The sequence below is a fragment of the Magnolia sinica genome, chromosome 17, assembly GCF_029962835.1.
Source record: "Magnolia sinica isolate HGM2019 chromosome 17, MsV1, whole genome shotgun sequence".
Classification (NCBI taxonomy): domain Eukaryota; kingdom Viridiplantae; phylum Streptophyta; class Magnoliopsida; order Magnoliales; family Magnoliaceae; genus Magnolia; species Magnolia sinica.
The window spans coordinates 44,897,440-44,917,674 of record NC_080589.1 but is presented as its reverse complement, the minus strand read 5'-3'; the positions used below and the strand labels follow the sequence as shown (position 1 = coordinate 44,917,674).

Sequence of the window (20,235 nt, the reverse complement as noted above, 5' to 3'; positions counted from 1 at the left end):
TGATTAGATTCATGAGAAGTTCAGAGATCTGACAAATCTCTTCTTACCAACTGGATAAGATAGGACTCTGATTCCAGTTGTGTCCTTGAATCAGTGCAAGGTAACTTCCCAATTGCTACAAGTGGATCCTTGGCACCCTAGTTTCCTACCTTTGAATTCTACACATTTTAGTTTACTGTTTCACTATTATTCCTCAAATCCACCTGATTTAGATTTCATCTTTTTCTAGTTCTAGTTCTAGTTATTTTCAGATTACGTACATGTTTCAGTCCCTTGGGATTCGACCTCGGTCTCACCGAGTTTATTACTACATCACAACCCTATACTTGGGGAGTGAACAGGGACCTCATCTAGCTCCTCAACTATACAATCTACTCAAGTAACCAAGTGAACAGCATCGACTTGCTCTACACGTACATCAACTTATATATTTTGATAGCTTTAATTGCTATCACAGTGAGAGATATCCACTAAGATTACACACTCATCATTCATAATTTAGTATAGATTGCAGGACATGAGAAGACATAATAAACAATGCAATTCAAAATCATGATCATATATTTAAAAATAAAGTCAATCAATATAATTTCACTATTAAGGAAATGTACTAGCAGTCACATTGTAAGTGAATGTGTCCAGATAGTCAAATAATCATTATACAACCTTCTATTATACTCGAAAATTACATTGTACGTGAATTCCGCAAGATGACTAGAAAATCAACAAATAAACGTCCGCTTCACCTGAAAATCATATAGAACTTTGCACGGTGACTAGAAAATCAATAAATGAACTTCTGCTTCATCCAGAAATCATATAAACTTCGCGTGGTGACTACGAAATCAACATGTGAACTTCAGTTTCACCCAGAAATCATAATACAAGTGAACTCCGTGAGGTCAATAAAAAATCAACATTCAAACCTCTGCTTCACCCATAAATCATATCGTACATGAATTCCGTAAGATGGGTATAAAATCGATAAATGAACTTCAGCTCCACCTATAAATCATAATACAACTGAACTCCGTAAGATGAAGAGAGAATCAACATATGAACTCCGATGTCATTTAAAAATCGTATGAACTCTACAAGATGACTAGAAAATTAATAAATGAACTTCAGCCCACCCGGAAATCATATCAAACTTCGCATAATGACCCAAAAGTCAACAAGTTTATATAAGTGTAACCATCAAAGCCACGAAGGGCACCAATACTCCATCAAAGTCGCAAAGGGAAAAATATGCATTCAAAGCCTTGTAGGGAAAAATGTGATCCAAGCCACGTGGGGCAAGTATGCAATCAAAGCTGCGTAGGGAAAATATGCGATCTGAGCTCAATAGGGCCATTATGTGATCAAAGCTGTATAGGGCATAAACGAACTGCAAGATGGTAAGTCCACGATAAGTTCCATTCAATCCATCACATAAACACAAGTGGCAACATCTAATTAATTAACAAATTCTACAACTTGAAGTAAAATGTTACAACAAATTCATTAATGCTTACTAACATTAAAGAGACATATAAAGTATATAGCACATGAGTCGAATGCACAACAGATAGACATATTTACATAATGAGACAAGTAAATAAATCATGTGACTCAGGAGATACTGAATATGAGAGATTAAGGCATCGTCTATATGAAGATTGATGAATTTAAGTGAGAAGTTTAAAGGGGGAGTCCTCACCTTGATCAAACAACCTAGTTATGTGGTCCACTAGATAGCATGACTGCAGCCCGATAGAGTCAAATCTCGACTTGATAGTTTATCTCAGTGACTCAACAGGAACTCAGCCGAACTTGGTTGAACTCAGCTAAAACCAACCGAGTCAACTCGATCGTGACTCGGATGCACCTCCCCTCTCCATACCTAGATTCCAGGCGGACCTGGACCAAACCCAAGCCCAACTTAACCTAACTAGGCTCCAACAACCCAACAACCCCAAATTTAGCTAGACTCAGTTGTACTCGTCGAGTTCCAACCGAGTTGACTCGACGACAAAGAATAACTCTCTCTAACCTTCTCTCTCTCTCTCTCTCTCTCTCATCCTTATTGGAACCATCGTTAAGCCTGGACCAGGCTTAAGCCTAACTCGGCCCAACTGGACTCGATTTTGGCCGAGTTGACTCAATAACCACCAAACTCTCTCTCTCTCTCTCATTTCTCTACCTATCTACCTCTCTTCCTCCTATTTCCATCTATTATCTTCCTTTCTTCCTTCTCTCTCTCTCTCTCTCCATACTGGAAGAACCCGTACCAGACCAGTTGCGGCGAGTCCACTCGACTTGGCAGCAACCCCCTGGGCCCAGCTTGGTGCGATAGCAGCAGCCGCACCTCTCTCTCTCTCTCTCTCTCTCTCTCTCTCTCTCTCCCTCATTTCTCATCTCCTCTATCACTCTCTCCTTTTCTTCTTGTTTGGATAATAAAGAGGCCTACATGAACCCAGACTTGGACAGACCAAGTCTGAAACTTAGTGTGACAGTAATTGTGCTCTTGCACTTAACGGGAGTGCGACACAACTCCTCTCTGTCTCCCTCTCTCTCTCTCTTCTGCTTCCTTTTACTTCATCCTCCCCTCTCTACATGAGCCTATCTTATGGCTAGATAGGGTCTAGACTCACCCCAGACTCGGACCGAATCGATGCAGTACGACGGAGCAGACACTCCTCTCTCTCTCTCTAACTTCCATTTTGCTTCGGCTTTCCAGGGTTTTGAGACCCTTGCCCTAGAAAAAGAGACCACTTATAACCTTCCCTAAATCATTTTTTCTAGAGGTTAGTATCCCTAATAACCAAGGGATTAGTTACGTAGGGATATAATCACCACTTGCACAAGTCGTTGTTTCTACTCAAACCGACTACATGATGCTCATCTACTTATTAAAGTGAACATCTAGTTAAAGGATCCACCTCATGGACATTTTAGATCAGTGAGTGGGCTGCATCTCAGGTTGGTGGGTTCTTTGATCGCATAGAGAACATGTCCGGAACGTTAATGACTGGTCATCATCTGATGGCTGATCCGATGATCACCAGTGAATGGACGGTGTCGATAGGCCCTATGATCATCACGAGAGCCACCAAAGGGATGATTATTAGCATTTTCAAATAGTGGCTTTGGTTTTAACTTGCAGCGGAGGCGAGAGAAAAATCCAAGCGACTACCGAGGAAAGCCCTAACTCGGAGGGCTGTGATTCCACCAAATAGAAGGTCAAGATTATTGGAACCTCCCTCATAAGGATTGCCAACATGGAAAGAGGAAGGAAAAAGAATTTTTTCTATTTTCAGAAAGATTCTCGCACACCGATGGGTTTTTATCTGTGATCCCTCATGCGAGCGTGCACACAAACGTGTGCGGACTTTAGGACTCTAGTCAAAATCTCGCTCTGAACCAGATGGATGATTCAGATCATTTGAAGTGTTTAATGGTGGGCCACATCACATCAAAACGGAAGTTGTCCATTTAAACTCTATTAGGCGGAGAAAGCTCCCGATAGTCAGATTCTTTCCAAATATGATCATCAACACGCCTAATAGTTTTTAATCTGATTTAGGACAAATTCAACAGTCATTTTTACAATTAATCGTCCCTACCTCTTAATTGAACGAGCGATCATGAGTTTGAATGGCTGAATTATTTCAGGACGGTTCATCGACGGTTCAGGAGTCCCTTAAATGAATCTAATAACTAGTTTTGATGATCAGATCCATCATCGCATGATGCGAGGCCTAAATCCAATGATCTATCTCGAATTCCATAGTTGATCTACAATTCCAATGGTCAGATCTTGTGATCCAACAATGCAATTGTTTTAGACTCATTCCTCACTAGTTTTAGGTGTCCTAGAGACCATATAAGTGAAAATCTAGCCGTTGATCATATACTTAGAAGGTAGACGGCTTGATCTACAGATGAAGGTTACCCCTAACGAGAGTGTGTTAATGTTTATATAAATCGGGTCTATGTTTATACTAAGTTAAATCCTCATGGTAACACCTGTGCACTAAAAAGTATGGGGTGTTACATAATTGTTTCCACCATGCAGAAGCACCAGATTTCAATTTGAGCACAACCAACTTCATTTTATTTTCTTATGTCATATCCATGTAATCAAAATACTGTTATACTTCGGTTAACCAATCGAGGAAGTCTTTTATACGCAATAAGCCCGTAAAATTGAGAAGTTCGACCTTATCTCAATAATCTCTTTCAGCATGATTTAGTCGATCATCTCCATGGATTGACTACCAGGCAGCGACGCCACCAACATCCTCATCGCTAGAGCTTGACTTATTTGGGAAAGCCATATGATTTACCTATGGAAGCACTCTACGAAAATTAGGGTTATGTCATACAGCAATTGCAAGCGACTGAGCATCACCTTGGGCTCGGGGCGAAATTAGCCCATCCACAATACATTCAAGGGTTGTTTACAACCCTTGCATGGTCACCTGACTCTCCCGGTAGAAAGCTTCCATTCTTTCTAATAGATAATGAATCGATGGATCACCGTCATAGGATTTTGGTCCATTACATCATTAATTGCCATCGGCCCAAGTAAAGTCCTCGCTTTGATACCACTTGAAGTGAGGAGGGACATGATGAGGTTGATCACTATCTTCCTTAGGGGATATCTACTCTGAATCCACGGAGCTCTTTGGACTCCTCTAGAGCTTCCTCGAATCCACGAGGGATAAAAGTAGAAATAATTTTTAATAAATTCGAAATAAATTGATTGATGATTAAAAAAAATAATTGAAATTACAACTCTTAAAATAAGGAACTCAAACTTAGGACAAATTTTTAGATTTAGAGTCCAACTCAAACACCCAAAAAACGTCACTTGCTATAAATAGTATATTTACTATTTATAAAGGATCTCTATTTCTACTAAACTTCATAGTTTTCAGCTGAAAATAGTAATTGTCCAATTTGGCATGACCACGTTATTCTCCTAACTTTTCTAAGCCCTTTTCATGTTGGGCACGGCTTCAACTCAAAGGATCAAAAGTTGTACTCAAATTAAAACTTAGTATTTATAGTAAAAATGAAATAAAACGGGACTTTTGACCATCGATTTGATGGAATCTCGCAAATCTAGAATGGGTAACCTGATGTAGTAGAGTAGGTTGGCTTAAGTATGTCAAAAATGGTATCCTAGTTTGGGAGATAGACTGTTTTAAGGTTATGACAGTCGCCTCCCACCAGGCCCTCTTTGGTCCATCTTTTCAATGAAAGCGTCTGCGACTGGCTCTACATTATATATGGACTCGAACATCCATTTTGTTAGCTCATTTACAAGATGAGCCCAAAAAAAGGAGATCCAAAACTCAAGTTACACCATAAAATAGTGTGAATTGAGTACCACCGTTGAAACTTTCCTGGAGGCCACACAAGTTTGAGATCAGGATGATATTTAAATTTTCCCTTCATCCATGCAATAATCATCTTATGAAAATATTTGATGGCATACATGCATCAAGGTGGGCTACAGGAAGGGCTTTGAGAAAGGGGCATTTCCATTTCCACTGTTTCCTGTGACGTGACCCACTTGAGTTTTGGATTTCCCTCCCCTTTGGGCTCATTGCCAAGATGGAGTTTGTGAAGTGGATGGCAAGAGTGCATATAACACAAACACCAAGCTGGGTTCCACAAAGCTAAGGTTACCACTTAACGAAGTCCTAGTTGAGGCATTTAGGGTCCGGACTTTTCACTGGGATGTAACTTGCCTGTGACCAGGAGTGACATGATCCCTGTGTAACCCTAAGCGCCATAAGGCCTTCTTTGATGTCTATATTATTGGGGGACCGCGGAAGCACACAGAGGTGGATCTAGGATGGCAACCCAATGGGACCAAGCAAAAGAGAGAAGTACACAGATATTTTAACGTGGAAAAACCCTTACGGGAAAAAACCTCATCACAAAGCGACAGATGAACACTATAAAAGCAAAATTATGAAGAAAAAAAGCTTACCCGATTCGAACAACCTCGAATCTCACCCTTACTACACCCTTTGAGCCCCTTTGATCAATTTGAAAACCCCTAGGAATATGTTCTAATCCTATTTACACCCATATATACATCGCCTTGGGAAGAATCCCATCCCAAATGGAAAAGGAAACTGGAAAGAACCCCAAACGGAAAAGGAAACTGGAAAGAACCCCAAACGGAAAAGGAAACATAAAACTTGATTAAAGACATTAAATACAACTATCTCCACCATGTCTTCAATCATCAAATGTTTAGCTTCTTGTCCTCTTCTCCTATCTCTTCCTTGCAAGATAACTCTATCAACGCTTCTCGTGCACACTCTATCTTCCTTTTACGCCATCGCCAACCCCAGAGAAGTCGCACAAAACTTAAACTTCTATGTAGGAACCACATTGGTGAGCATGTCTACCAAATTCACGTTGGTGTGAATCTTCTCCAAAGTTACACCTCCTTCCTCAAGCATCTGTCGGATAAAATGGTGACGAACATTAATATATTTAGCACGTGAATAATAAATAAATTTTTTAGCCAAATTGATGGCGCTCTCGCTATCACAGTTAACTGACACGGCCTCCTACTGATGCCCCAACTAATTTACCATGCGTCTTAGCCAAACACCTTCTTTAAATACTTCCGTCACCGCCATGTACTCTGCTTCGATCGTGGAAAGAGCCATCATAGACCAAAGCTTCAACATCCAACTAATTGTTCCACCCGCTAGTACAAACGAGTAACCTGAAGTCAACTTTCTGGAATCCACACTGGCTACGTAGTCTGAATCCACATACCTAACCAACTTTGCTCTTGTCTTCTCAAAAGTTAAGACGTAGTCTTTTGTACCTCGAATGTATTGAAGTAGTCATTTCACTACTTCCCAATGTTATTTGTCGGGGTTTGACATATATATGCTCACAACACCGACTGCTTGTGAAATATCCGGTCTCATACAGACTATGACATACATTAAATTATCAACCGCATTCGAATAAGGCACATGGGACATATCCTTCTTTTCATTATCTATTTTGGAACATGGTTCTGAGGAAAGCTTGAAATAAGTCACATGGAGAATGCTCACCGGCTTAGCCTAGTTCATCCCATACTTGATCAACACCTTTTCAAGGTATTCTACCTGTGATAAATGAAGTCTACTCATCATCTTATCTCTATGAATATCTATGCCGAGAACCCTCTTTGCAACCCCACAGATCTTTCATCTCGAATGTCCCTGATAACCAAGTCTTCAGTATATCGATTTCAGACATATCATGACTGGCAATCAACATATCATCAACATACAATACTAGGATGATGAAATTTTCATCACTCAGTGTCTTGTAATATATACAGTGATCATGTTCACTCTTAGTAAATTTCTGATTCTGCATGAAAGAATAAATTTTTTTATACCACTGCCTAGGCGACTGTTTCAGGCCGTACAATGACCTCATTAACCTGCAAACTTTATTCTGTCTCTTTAACTTCGTAGCCCTTTGGTTGCTTAATGTAGATCTGTTCTTCTAATTTCCCATGTAGGAATGCAATCTTCACATCCATCTATTCCAGCTCGAGATCATATTGGGCAACCAGCACCAACACGAATCTGATAGACATCTGCTTAACCACCGGCGCGAATATTTCTGTGAAGTCGATTTCTTTTCTTTGAGCATAATCATTCGCCACCATCCTCACTTTGTATCTATCATGTTTCCTTTTGAATAACTACTTGTATCCGATCGTTTTTCGACCCACTAAAAGCTTCACTAGCTCCCATGAGTGGTTCTTGTACAAAGAGTCCATCTCATTGTCCATAGCCACTTTCCACTTTTTTACATCAGGCTCATCAAGAGCCTCCTGAATGGTAGACGGGTCTCCCTCATCTATAATGAGGGCATATGCGATTTAGAGTCGTCCTTGCATCTTTCCGATAACCTGCGATCCCGTGGTGGGTTTCTTCTCACAGGTGATTGCTCCACCTGCTCCTGTATCTATGTCCGCGTAGCTGTCTCAACCTTCATGCCATGCTCTCTCATATGACCCTGACATGCATGCCACATACGTGTAGAGGTGGAATCTGTTGTAGCCACTACACCTCCACCTGTAGAAGTACTCCCGATCAACCTGTAAAGGTTTCCGAGTCTCTGCACTTTCATGATTACAAGTGCTCCCTTAGATACTTTAAGGGCACCATCAAATCCGGTGAACTTGCATCTTATTGCCTCAAGTGCATCAAGAGAAATCAGACTCTTCTTCATGTTGGGAGCATGCTTCACCTCAGTCAGGATATGCTCTGTCCCATCAAACATCATGATGCGCACTGTACTAACAACCATAACATTACAAGAGTTTCAACTCTCCGTCAAGGGTTCGAGTACCCGTAGGTGGTGAAATTCCACCAGCGTGAGCGTGTGTACATGTGTAAAACCAAAAAAAAAAAAAAAAATCACAACATTACAGGCAATGTCATTGCTTATAAACACCTGTCCACCATCGCACTCTCTGTAGCTAGTGAACTAACTCCGATGAGGAGTCATGAAATAAGATACCCTTGTGTCTAGAATCCACTTATCTGTATGATCATCGTATAAGTGTCCGATCATAGACATAGACAAGACATCATCTTCATATCCACTCGAATATTCTTTGGACGTTGCAACGTTGGCCTCCCTGCATGAAGCCTCAGAGTCTTCTCTCTTAGATTTAGGATTTGTACAATCCTTCTTCATGTGTCATCCCATCCTACAATTCCAACACTTTAACTTAGCTTTGCCCTTGCCCATGGACTTAGATATCGACATTGAAAATCATGTACCTCGCTCAAAATTTTTGCCCCTTGTAATCAGTGCATCTAAAGAGCCACCTATGATACCGTTTATCGCTTTCATGACCTTACCCTGAAGGGATAAGATAACGGTGGCCACACTTAAGGACGAATTCTCAGTGCATAATGAGTCCCTGAATTGCTCATATAAGGCCGGCATAAAGTTCAACAAAATACATGCCTAGTCTTCATCTTTGATCACCTCCTACATGTCCAGCAACTTGCAAATCAACTTATTAAAACTACTGATGTGGGCCTCCTCATCTCCACCTTCTGCCATCTAAAAGTTGAACAACTATAGCTTCAAGTGTAGGCGATTCTCAAGGGACTTTTTAGCATAAAAGTCCTCTAACTTCGCCCACAAACTTGCTGCGGTTTTTTCCCTCAAGATATTATAGAAAACCTCATCCGCAAGACACAATCAGATAGAGGATAAGACTTTCTTATCAAGAGTATTTCAATCATCGTCACTCATAAATAGTTGGCACTCCTCAAGAGCCCCATATTCGTCTTGCTTAGTTAATAGGCTAATCATCTTAACCTTCCATAATTCAAAATTATTTTTCCCTAAGTACTTCTCAATATCATACTTAGTATTTCTCATTGATACTAATCCTTCAGATTGAAGCCTGCACCCCAATGTTAGCTCTAATACCACTTGTTGGGGGGACCGCGGAAGCACACAGAGAGAAGTAAACAGATTTTAACATGAAAAAACTTTTGCAGGAAAAAACCACGGCACAAAGCGACAGATGAATACTATGAAAGCAAAATTACAAAGAGAAATATCTTACACGATTCGAACAACCTTGAATCTCACCCTAGCTACACCCTTTGAGCCCCTTAGATGGATTTGAAAACCCCTAGGAATATGTTCTAATCCTGTTTATATATATATATATATATATATATATATAGCCTTGTGAAGAATCTCAAATGGAAAAGGAAACTGGGAAGAATCCCATCTCAAATGGAAAAGGAAACTAGGAAGAATCCCAAATGAGAAAGGAAACATAAAACTTGATTAAAAACATCAAACACAACATATATTATATTCAGTATAGCCATCCAATTTAGCTAGCATATGTTAAGACTAGTTCTCAAAAATTAGTTAGACTTCAAGTCAGGTAGGCCACATCACTATAAACAGTGGAGATTGAATGCCCACTGTTAAAATCATATTTTGGGCTACAAAAGTTTTAGACCAGGATGATTGTATCTTTTTCCTTCAGCCCCACGAGAATAACAAGGTTGGATGGCATCTAAACGTCATGTTGGACTTAAAACCATCCCATCATGGGCCCATCTTCTTGAAATCAGAGAAGAGAGAGAGAGAGAGAGAGAGAGAGAGAGAGAGAGAGAGACTTTGACTCTCAACGGAATTTGGGCCCAAATCCATCCCGTCAAGGGCTCCACTCTTTTGAATATCGCTGCTCCTTGCAAAAGAGGAGATTTGACTTTTAAAATATAAAATTTTAGTCCAAAGCCATCCAATCACATGCCCAATTCCTGGAAATTTCGCAGCATTTCAACAAAAGTAAAAATAAAGAAATTAGAGACTACAAACGAGTAAGTCCAAAACCATCCAATCCCAGGCCCCACTCCTGGAAATATCACAAATGCCACTTGCCTCTTAACCCAGGGTTCAGGAATCCCTTTTGCCCTCAAGTTCTAAGGGAGCAGTTGTCATGTCTTTGTTACTCCATTCACTGTGACAGCCCAAGTTAGGAGGTGATGTTGAAAATCAGGAAGATTCAAAAACTAAAATGAGCCACACCACATAAAATAGTGGGGATAGATACACCCACGTTGAAACTTTCCAAAGGCCCACCTGATGTTTATATGCCATCCAAAACAGTTCACAAGTTGATTCTCAGGTAGATGAAGGGAAAGACCAATATCAGCCTCATCCGAAACTTTTGTGGCCCACGGAAAGTTTTCGATGGTGGTTGTTCAATCACCACTGTTTCTTCTAGTGTGGCTCATTTGATATTTGATTAGGCCTTATTTTTCAAATGAGGTCCTAAAATGGGCAAGCACAATGGACGAAAGGAGTGGATATAACACAAACATCACAGTGGGCCTCATGGAGTCTAGGGTAAGAGTAGATTAATGTAACCCCGGATTATAGGCAATTCGCATTGGTTGTCACTTTCATGTGGCCCAGTATACAGGGAGCCACCAGGCCAAAGCTCTCTTCATCAATTTCATAAGATAGATATAAAACTCATGTGAGCCACATGATAGGAAATAGTCTTAACATGAACCGTAAAAACTGATGAATGGAGTGGATGTCTCACGTACATCATGGCAGACCACATATAACTATAACCTATTGGAACATCCCATAGGCTGGTGGCACAGGTAATTCACATCCATTAATATCCCAAATTCAGAGCATCCCAGAAATAAAGGAGTTGAATACAGCTGCTTTTGTATTAAGCTGATATTTGTATTTTCCCTTCCTGCATGTAAGAACCACCTAATGAGCATGTTAGAAGGTATCAATGATCAGCATCTCTTTCTTCACTATTTCTTGTGATATCTCTCACTTGCGTCTTGGATCTTTCTCATGTTTGGGCTTGTCTCCAAAAATGAGCTGGGAAAAGGGATGGATAAACACCTCGGTGTGCTCCACATAGCCTGAGGTTTACTGGATAACCCGGGTTAACCCTAACCCGGGTTAAGGCAGGTCGATAGAAAGGAAATATCAGCATTAGGAAGACCTGACGTCAGCACTGATATGATAATAGAAAATCAGAAAATGAGAATGATCTGTTACATGTTAATGTTCGGTGTGCACATAGTCATCGTATACGTATCATACATCTAGGTAGAGTTATAAACAAACTGAATTAGCTCAGTTAACTCACTTGACTTGACTCGGTTCAAAACTGGGTTCGAGCCAAGCCGAGCCGATTTTTTTAGCTCGAAAAAATTTCAAGCCGAGTCCAAGCTAGACCAGACTCGACTCAACTCATCTTGGAACTTGACTCGAACTTGACTCGGTTTGAATCGATTCGACTCGGATCGGATTTACTTAATATAAATGTTTTGTACATATTTATATATTTAAATAAATTATATACACACAATATATATATATATATATATATATATCATAAAACCTAAATTCGAACTTAGCTTGTAGGCTCGAACTTGCCTTCAGCTGACTGAGTTGCTGACCGAGCTGAGCCGACCCGAGCCGGGTTCAAGCTGGGGTAGCTTGTTGGCCAAGCCGAGCTGAGCTGAGCCAAGATCGACTCAGTTCGACTCGTGTATAGCTCTACACGTAGGCCAATCCAAGCTGTTAAAATAATATTAGAAACTGTGGACAGTCCATAGCCACCATCTCAATGTCTAAAATATGGATGGTGAAAATTTTAAAGAGGACTTGCACTCAAAGAACAAATGCCCATCATTCATAGGTGAGATAGGTCGAACGGATCTGATATCATCTATTGTTTCCCATCCAAGTTAGGGTCCACTTTGTTTGACAAATTATACTTTTCAGCACGTGTATCCAACAACTCTTTTTATGTTATTTTATTTTTCTCATTTTCTCTCCCGTAAGAGTAAGATGAGCTGTGCTTGACCTGAGTACCATCAACCTTCTACTATAATATTACCCACCCATCATAAGTTCTTAACATACCATAAGCAACAGCAACCATGGCTATACAGAAATCTCTCCCCCATGCTTTTCTACTCGTTTTTCTGGCCTTTTTTTCTTCCCATGCAACATCATTTGCAACAGCAACACCATCACCCGCACTCTCAGAAGCAGAGGCTCTCCTGAAATGGAAAGCCAGCCTCTCCCCAGTACAAGCTCTCCATTCATGGTCACTTCCTGCTGCTAATGCTACCACCAACACAATCTCTCCATGTAAATGGATTGGGATCTCATGCGACCGCCTTGGAAGTGTCACAGATATAACCTTACAGAGTGTAGGCTTGCAAGGTAAGCTTGATAACTTGAGCTTCCCATCATTTCCAAACCTCCTTGGTCTCAATCTCAGTGGCAACAGCCTCATTGGAAACATCCCAGACCATATTGGCACTCTTTCCAGACTCGTCTCCCTCGATCTGTCTGCAAATAATCTCTCTGGAGTTCTACCTCTTTCAATGGCTAACCTTAGCCACATTTTAGAGCTCGACATTTCATCTAATGAAATAAGAGGTGAACTAGCTCCCATTTTCTTCACCAATTGGACCAAACTCATCTCCCTTCAGTTCCAGAACAATCAACTCACTGGAAACATTCCATCTCAAATCGTCTTGCTTATAAATCTCCAAATCTTGCACTTACGGGGAAATGAAATAAGTGGATCAATACCTCCCGAAATAGGGAATCTTGTGAATTTGAATGACCTAGACTTGTCCATTAACCAGCTAGATGGTTGCATCCCTTCCACTTTAGGGAACCTGTCCATGCTCACAAATTTGTCTTTATACAAAAATCAGATTTCATGCACAATTCCTCGAGAATTAGGAAAACTCAAGAATTTGGTTGGGATGTCCTTGTACCAAAACAATCTGACTGGTCCGATCCCTCCTTCTCTGGGTAATTTGAGCAACCTTGAACTTTTGCATCTCTCCGACAACCAATTTTCGGGTTCAATTCCACCAGAAATAGGGAATCTGATTAATCTCAAGAAACTTCTCATCTGTAGTAACTTTCTAACAGGTTCTATCCCTTCCACTTTAGGTAACTTGACCAAGCTTGCTTTAATGTCCCTTGTTCACTGTAAATTATCTGGTTTCTTGCCTCAAGAAATGACAAACATGACAAATCTTTCTGAACTCTACTTGGATGGCAACAACTTGTCTGGCTATTTACCTGAGTTATGCCATGGTGGATCTCTTAAAGTAATCGGTGTGCCAAACAACCATTTCACTGGTGAGATCCCGAGAAGCTTCAGAAACTGCACAAGCTTAACAAGAGTGCAGCTCAATGGAAACCAACTTGCTGCAAACATATCGGAAGCCTTTGGTGTATACCCGAATCTCACATTCATGGACATCAGCGACAACATGCTGTTTGGTGAACTCTCACCGAACTGGGGAGAATGCCAAAACCTGACAAAGCTACAATTCTCCGGGAACATGATCATCGGTAGAATTCCTCCTGAGATTGGACAGTTGAGGCAGCTAAGAGTGCTTGATCTTTCTTCAAACCATCTAGTAGGAGAGATTCCAAAGGAATTTGGGGGGCTGACTTCCTTGTTCAACTTGAGTTTAAGGGATAACCAGCTTTCTGGTCAGTTACCACAAGATATTGGAAAACTGTCCAATTTGGAGATTCTGGACTTGTCAATGAATCTCTTAAGCGGTCCAATACCACATCAATTAGGGGATTGCTCCAAACTCCAGTATCTGAAATTGAGCCAAAATGTTTTGAATGGAAGCATTCCTTTTCAGATCGGTAACCTAGTATACCTACAGGGCTTACTAGATCTAAGTCATAACTCCCTCAATGGAGAGATATCACCACAACTCGCGAAATTGATTCGGCTGGAAAAGTTAAACCTCTCCCACAATATATTGTCAGGCTCCATTCCACCTTCTTTTGAAGGAATGTTCAGCTTGCAATCCATTGATTTTTCATACAATGCTTTGGAAGGTCCTCTTCCCAACAACAAAGCCTTTCAGACGGCTCTTGTAGAAGCATTCATAAAAAATAAAGGCCTATGCGGCGAAGTTCAAGGTTTGCGACCTTGCAATGCCCCTTCAATAAGTCGTGATGATGCGATGAAAGGCCGCAAGGTTGTGATCCTCATTATTCTTCCCCTCTTGGTGGCCTTGTTTCTTTTATTTGTAATTGTCAGCATTTCTTCCATTTATTACCGAAGAAGAAGATATGTAGAGAAAGAGTTTCTTGAGAGGAGCCATGGAAATCCATTTTCAATATGGAATTATGATGGGATTGCTGTGTTTGAAGACATTGTGGAGGCAACATAGGGTTTTGACGACAAATACTGCATTGGAACCGGAGGGTATGGAAAAGTTTACAGAGCAAATCTACCAATGAGCCAGGTAGTAGCTGTGAAGAAACTTCACCCACTCGAAGGTGGGGATCAATCTGCTCATATAAGTTTTAGAAATGAGATACGAGCATTAACCGAAATCCGCCATCGCAACATTGTGAAGCTTTATGGCTTTTGTTCACATGCTCAATACTCGTTTCTAGTCTATGAATATATGGAAAGGGGAAGCTTGGCAAGTATCCTAAACAATGATGAAGAAGTTGTACAGTTGAACTGGACTCAAAGGATGAAGGTTATTAAAGGTGTGGCGCATGCTTTATCATACATGCATCATGATTGCACTCTGCCGATTGTCCATCGAGACCTATCAAGCAACAACATTTCGTTGAATTCGGAACTTGAGGCTAGTGTCTCTGACTTTGGCACTGCACGACTGCTGATACCCAATTCGTCTAATTGGACTATGCTCGCAGGCACTTATGGATACATCGCTCCAGGTTAGTCACTAATACATTCTCGACACTTTACTAGGTTTATTATAAATTGGCCTTTATTTTACTTAAGCTTTCATATTTTTTATTGGCAATTATGTACTATAAAATTTGTGTATTGGTTACCACACTAATGTCATATGAGGCAATCTAGGGTGATTAGAATATGAGAACATTTCATATTTGAAAATTTTCCCCTCTAAGTTTCCTTAATCCAACAACTATAAGAGGCCTTGTAAAGATAATATGGCTACATGGTAAGACTTAACCATGATTCACATTTACCAAAAAAACTTTTACCATATTTTATTAGCTATTAAATTTGTGGCACTAACCATTGGTTGGATAGAATCCTTCCATAAGTGTCATTTATTGGATCTTGTTTCCTGATGGCTGGATTGATTTACATGTTTACTAAGTTTAGATGGATGAGTTATGACAGGTGTTTGAAATATCGGTATCGCGTTATGTATCGCACCCTTGGGATTCGGATACATATTGGTTATCACATGGGATATATCGATTGTATTGCGTAATGTATCGTTATTGTTGGAAACATAGGAAAATTGGTCGAATTTTTCAATGAAACTTCAATGGTTGTTACAAAAGACATCAACACACATTTATAAATCAAAACATTGCAAAAAATAAGTGCACATAATATGTTTTCCTTATATGAGGTCCTAATATATGTGTTGTCTAACTGAATTGATGCAAGTATATTCAAAGTCTATTCATATAATTTATAAATGTAAGAAGATGTGTGTAAATACAAACAATACATTCAAAAAGAAAAGAAGAATCACTAGATCAGGTTCTATACATGTTTGATTTTATGTTTGAACATAAGGATTGCAACCGATTTGCAAGAAAGTGGGAAATTTTGATTTTTTTTTTCAATTTTCCGCAACTCGGCCCATCTCCTCCAAATATCGAAATTTAAGTTCTCAATCCATGATTTTTTATGCAAAACATGAAAAGCCTTGGATTTGTAACAATCTGACATTGATTTAACATGATATATATATATGATTGAAAATCGAAAATGCTTACCGGATTGAACATGTGAGATATATTGCACTACTTGTGAGCTTCGTACCGTACAGGTGGGATACAAGATTTATTGTGGGATATATCAGCCAATATCGTCAATATTTAAAACACTGGTTAAGAAATTATTGAAAAAACTCCTGACTTCTATTACATATAAGTAAATCTGAAAATGAAGCATCAGAAAATGTGGCATCGTTCAATGCTCTACCAAGAGATTCCATAGCCTGAACTTGGGGTTTCCTGTTGTACAAGGGTTCCATAGCTCTACAATCCAAACTGTTCATGTGATGCCTCACGCAATGGATGCCCCACGCAAAAAATTAATAATCTTAGATTGGAAAATCCTAGCCATTTTATATATGGTCTTTCTTTGTTGAATGTGCGCAATTGTTTTCTTCTTCTTGATCATCTATCTGCTAGCAACTAAAATGGTTAGGATTTCCAATTAGAGAATTGCTAATGCATGAGCCATCTAAATTGGGGCCCACTATGTCAATGGTTTGGATCTTGGAAATATGGACTTCGCTAACACAGATGTAAAGCCGTAGATACTCTTGAGCATGTTTGTTGGTTGTTTCCTTAGAGAGAGAGAGAGAGAGAGAGAGAGAGAGAGAGAGAGAGAGAGAGATTTGGTTTTTGGGTCCAAAATATTGATAAATTATGCTAAATACAACATTACCCGTATCACCCAATCCATGCCAATGAAATGTGTCACTACAACGAATAGCTATAGACACTATTACACTCTAGTTCATACATGACAACGTCTCATGAGTATGTTATATCTGAGGTGTACATGAAAATAGGCCCAACTATTCAGATGACTCGACACAATGATTAAGCTTATCCCCTTATCGGGTAATGTTTTAAGAAAATACAAAAAAGCCAATAGTACACACTCAATGTATATATATATATGTGGCATGCCTGATGAGTGGACGATCCGAACCTCCCAGATGTACCAAACACATCTCTTGGCACATGCCCAGTTTGTAGAGATGCCATGGGTTTATCAAGCACAAAAGATTATAAGATAGGAAACCTAAATTTAGAAACCCATTTTAGTTTGATATATGAATAAGAGTTTATCTATTGATGATTTGCAAAGAGTAAGAATATGATTGAACTATCTTCTATCTTTCAGAGCTTGCAAATACAATGAGGGTGACTGAAAAATGTGACGTATATAGCTTTGGTTTTGTGGCACTTGAAGTGATGATGGGAAGGCATCCTGGGGAGCTCATCTCCTCGTTGTCATCACCAAATAGAGAAGATACACTGCTAAAAGATACATTGGACCAGCATCTCTCTGATCCAATGGCGGAGGTTGCACAGGAAGTCATTTTTGCAGTGTCCATGGCACTTGCATGCATTCGGCTGAATCCAGACACTCGGCCAACCATGTACCATGTGGCTCAGGAGCTATCAGTTGGTGGGCCTTCTTTCTCTCTAGAGCCATTCCATGCACTTACATTACGTCAGCTGATGGATCTCAAGGTATAATTGGTGTATGAAAATTAGTGAGTTTGTGGGCATGTAGTGCCAAGAACATTATTATTGTGTGTATATTGTATGAAAATAATCAATCACAAAGGTGTTTTTCTTGTTAGGATGCATACATGGTTCAATGTGTGGAATCGACGTTTATCTAGAATATAAATTACTAGGATTGGTGATAAAAATCCAAATGTAATAAAAGTAAGTTGAAAGAATAAAGATGTTTTCTTGTGTGATGTTTATCTTCTAGCCAAAGGTTTTTATGCCAAAGAAGTAACCTTTTAGGAATTGTAATCTTTTTCTGTGATACCAATTGTGTACTAATGTGTTATCGAAAGTAGAAGAATGACATTTATCTGTGAAAGAAGGCATAAATTGTGGCTTCTTTAAATAAAAGAAAAAAGAACTTTAGTTGTCCTTGTTGCAACTTGCAACCATCTTCTTTCTCCTTGTCCGGAAGTCCTTTAATAAAATGATTTTACTTTTTTTTATTTATTTATTATTTAGAAAGGTGGGAGCACACCACCTGCAAATTTTATTGATAAGAAAAAAAAAACACCTCGCAAGGGGCGAACAAGGACAATGCCCCTTACAAGTGACCTATACAACATATGGGATCATCTACCATTAAAATATACAAAGAAATCCCAATCTCAATCCAAACACGACACAAACAAAAGGAAAATATGCAACAACACAGTGTTTGGAGACTAACCAATAGACCAAGAAGAAGGTAGAATAGAAACCAATGTGCAAGAGGTATGAGCTTCTCCCATGGGGTGCAGTAGGCGATGAATCCAGGTTAGGACTGCACCGAGAACTTCTCCCACCCTTCAACAAAGATTCAAAGCTTTCACTTATCACTGACTAACACCGCAAGGCAGCCACTGAAGAGAAACAACCACTGCTGCAAATATTACTGACAGCAAGGGACATCAAAATGCTGAAAATCCTACTGTCGATAATGAAGCTGAATAAACTGGTTGCTTTCTTCTCATCCGTGTTCTTCTTCTTCTTCTTCTTCTTCTCCTTCTATGAATGTGAAGTTGTTTAGTGTTTATAGTTTTTTCTTTTCTTTTTTGTATGAAGAAAACTAAACATCCCACTCCAAAATCCTGCGGACCTTATAATAGAACTAATACAATTTGGGGGAGTATAAAAACCCTACACATAGGGAGCAGATTAGGCGAGAACCTAGCCTCACCCAAGACGGGGTGACCCTCACTGTAGGCCCACCTTGATGCATGCATTTTGTATCTACACTGTCCATCCATTTTTCCAGATAAGATTAAGGCATTTTCCCAAAAATTTAATAGATCAAATTATCAGATGGACCATACTATCGGGGACGTTTGGATGGTGGTAAATGGTTTACGTTGCAAATGATTTATTAGTAAATCACTTGAAGGCTTGAAATGATTTCTAACATTTTTATTTGGCTTTAAGTTGTAAATTTATTACTAAATCATTTACAATGTTTGGATAGTGTAAATGGTAAATGAAATTTGGCTTTCATTAAAAATAAAAATAAAAAATAGAGCCGTTGCCATCTCCTCATTTACTAGTAAATGAAAACTCACATTTTTGTTGGTAAATGAGAAGAGGGCTTTGTTGGTAAATTATTTATAAGTAGTAAATGATTTACTAGTAAATTCGAGCATCCAAATACAAGTAGTAAATGATTTGTTAGTAAATCATTTACTACTTGCCCCATCTACCACCAGCCAAATGACCTCATAGGAAACGAGGTGATTGAACACCCTACCATTAAGAACTTTTTAGGACCCATTATAATGTTTTTATAATTTTTGTTTGCCATCCAGTCTTATGATAAGGTCACATAAACTTGGATAGAGGAAAAAAAAAACAAAAAACAAAAACAACAAATATAAGCATGATCCAAAAGTTTTGTGGCCCAGTAGGGGTCAATCAAATCATCACTGTTTCGTACGGTATGGTCCATCGAAGAATTGCACTAGCTTTATTTTTTGGCTCAAGCTTTAAAATGATTTGAAAAATGACCGCATAGATATAACATACATACATCAATGTGGGCCCAGGATAAGGTCCACACTGTCTCGGGTGAGGCCAGGGCTGCACCTCATCCGTTCTCACTTTTCGACCATTTCATCGGAGTAGTAGTGTCAGAGAAATCCCCCTTTCCAAGGGAGTGAATATCCCTATGCCTGTGCTCGGCACTGCGTGGGCCCATAGAGATGTTGGTGACAAATCCACTTCATCCATCTGTTTTGAAAGACTACAATAGGACAGGATTTTAAAATCGGGCAGATCCAAAACTCATGTGAGCCATACCAGATGAAAAAAAGTGGGGATTGAAGGCTTGGCGGTGACGTAAGTTCTATATCAGGATGATATTCGTTC

General features: G+C 39.6%; 1 protein-coding gene across 2 annotated transcripts in view; it reads left to right on the top strand.

The window, feature by feature from the left end:
- Positions 1-18,087, top strand: part of LOC131230693 (MDIS1-interacting receptor like kinase 2-like) — a 70,481-nt gene extending 52,394 nt beyond the window's left edge. Inside the window, exon 2 of one of the 2 annotated variants that reach the window (XM_058226618.1) lies at positions 17,501-18,087. In XM_058226618.1, coding sequence (XP_058082601.1) covers positions 17,501-17,859 — 359 coding nt within the window. In that variant the 3' untranslated portion in view covers positions 17,860-18,087. The remainder of the gene's footprint in view (positions 1-17,500) is intronic. The other variant, XM_058226617.1, reaches the window with a different exon arrangement.
- The last annotated feature ends 2,148 nt before the right edge of the window (positions 18,088-20,235 follow it).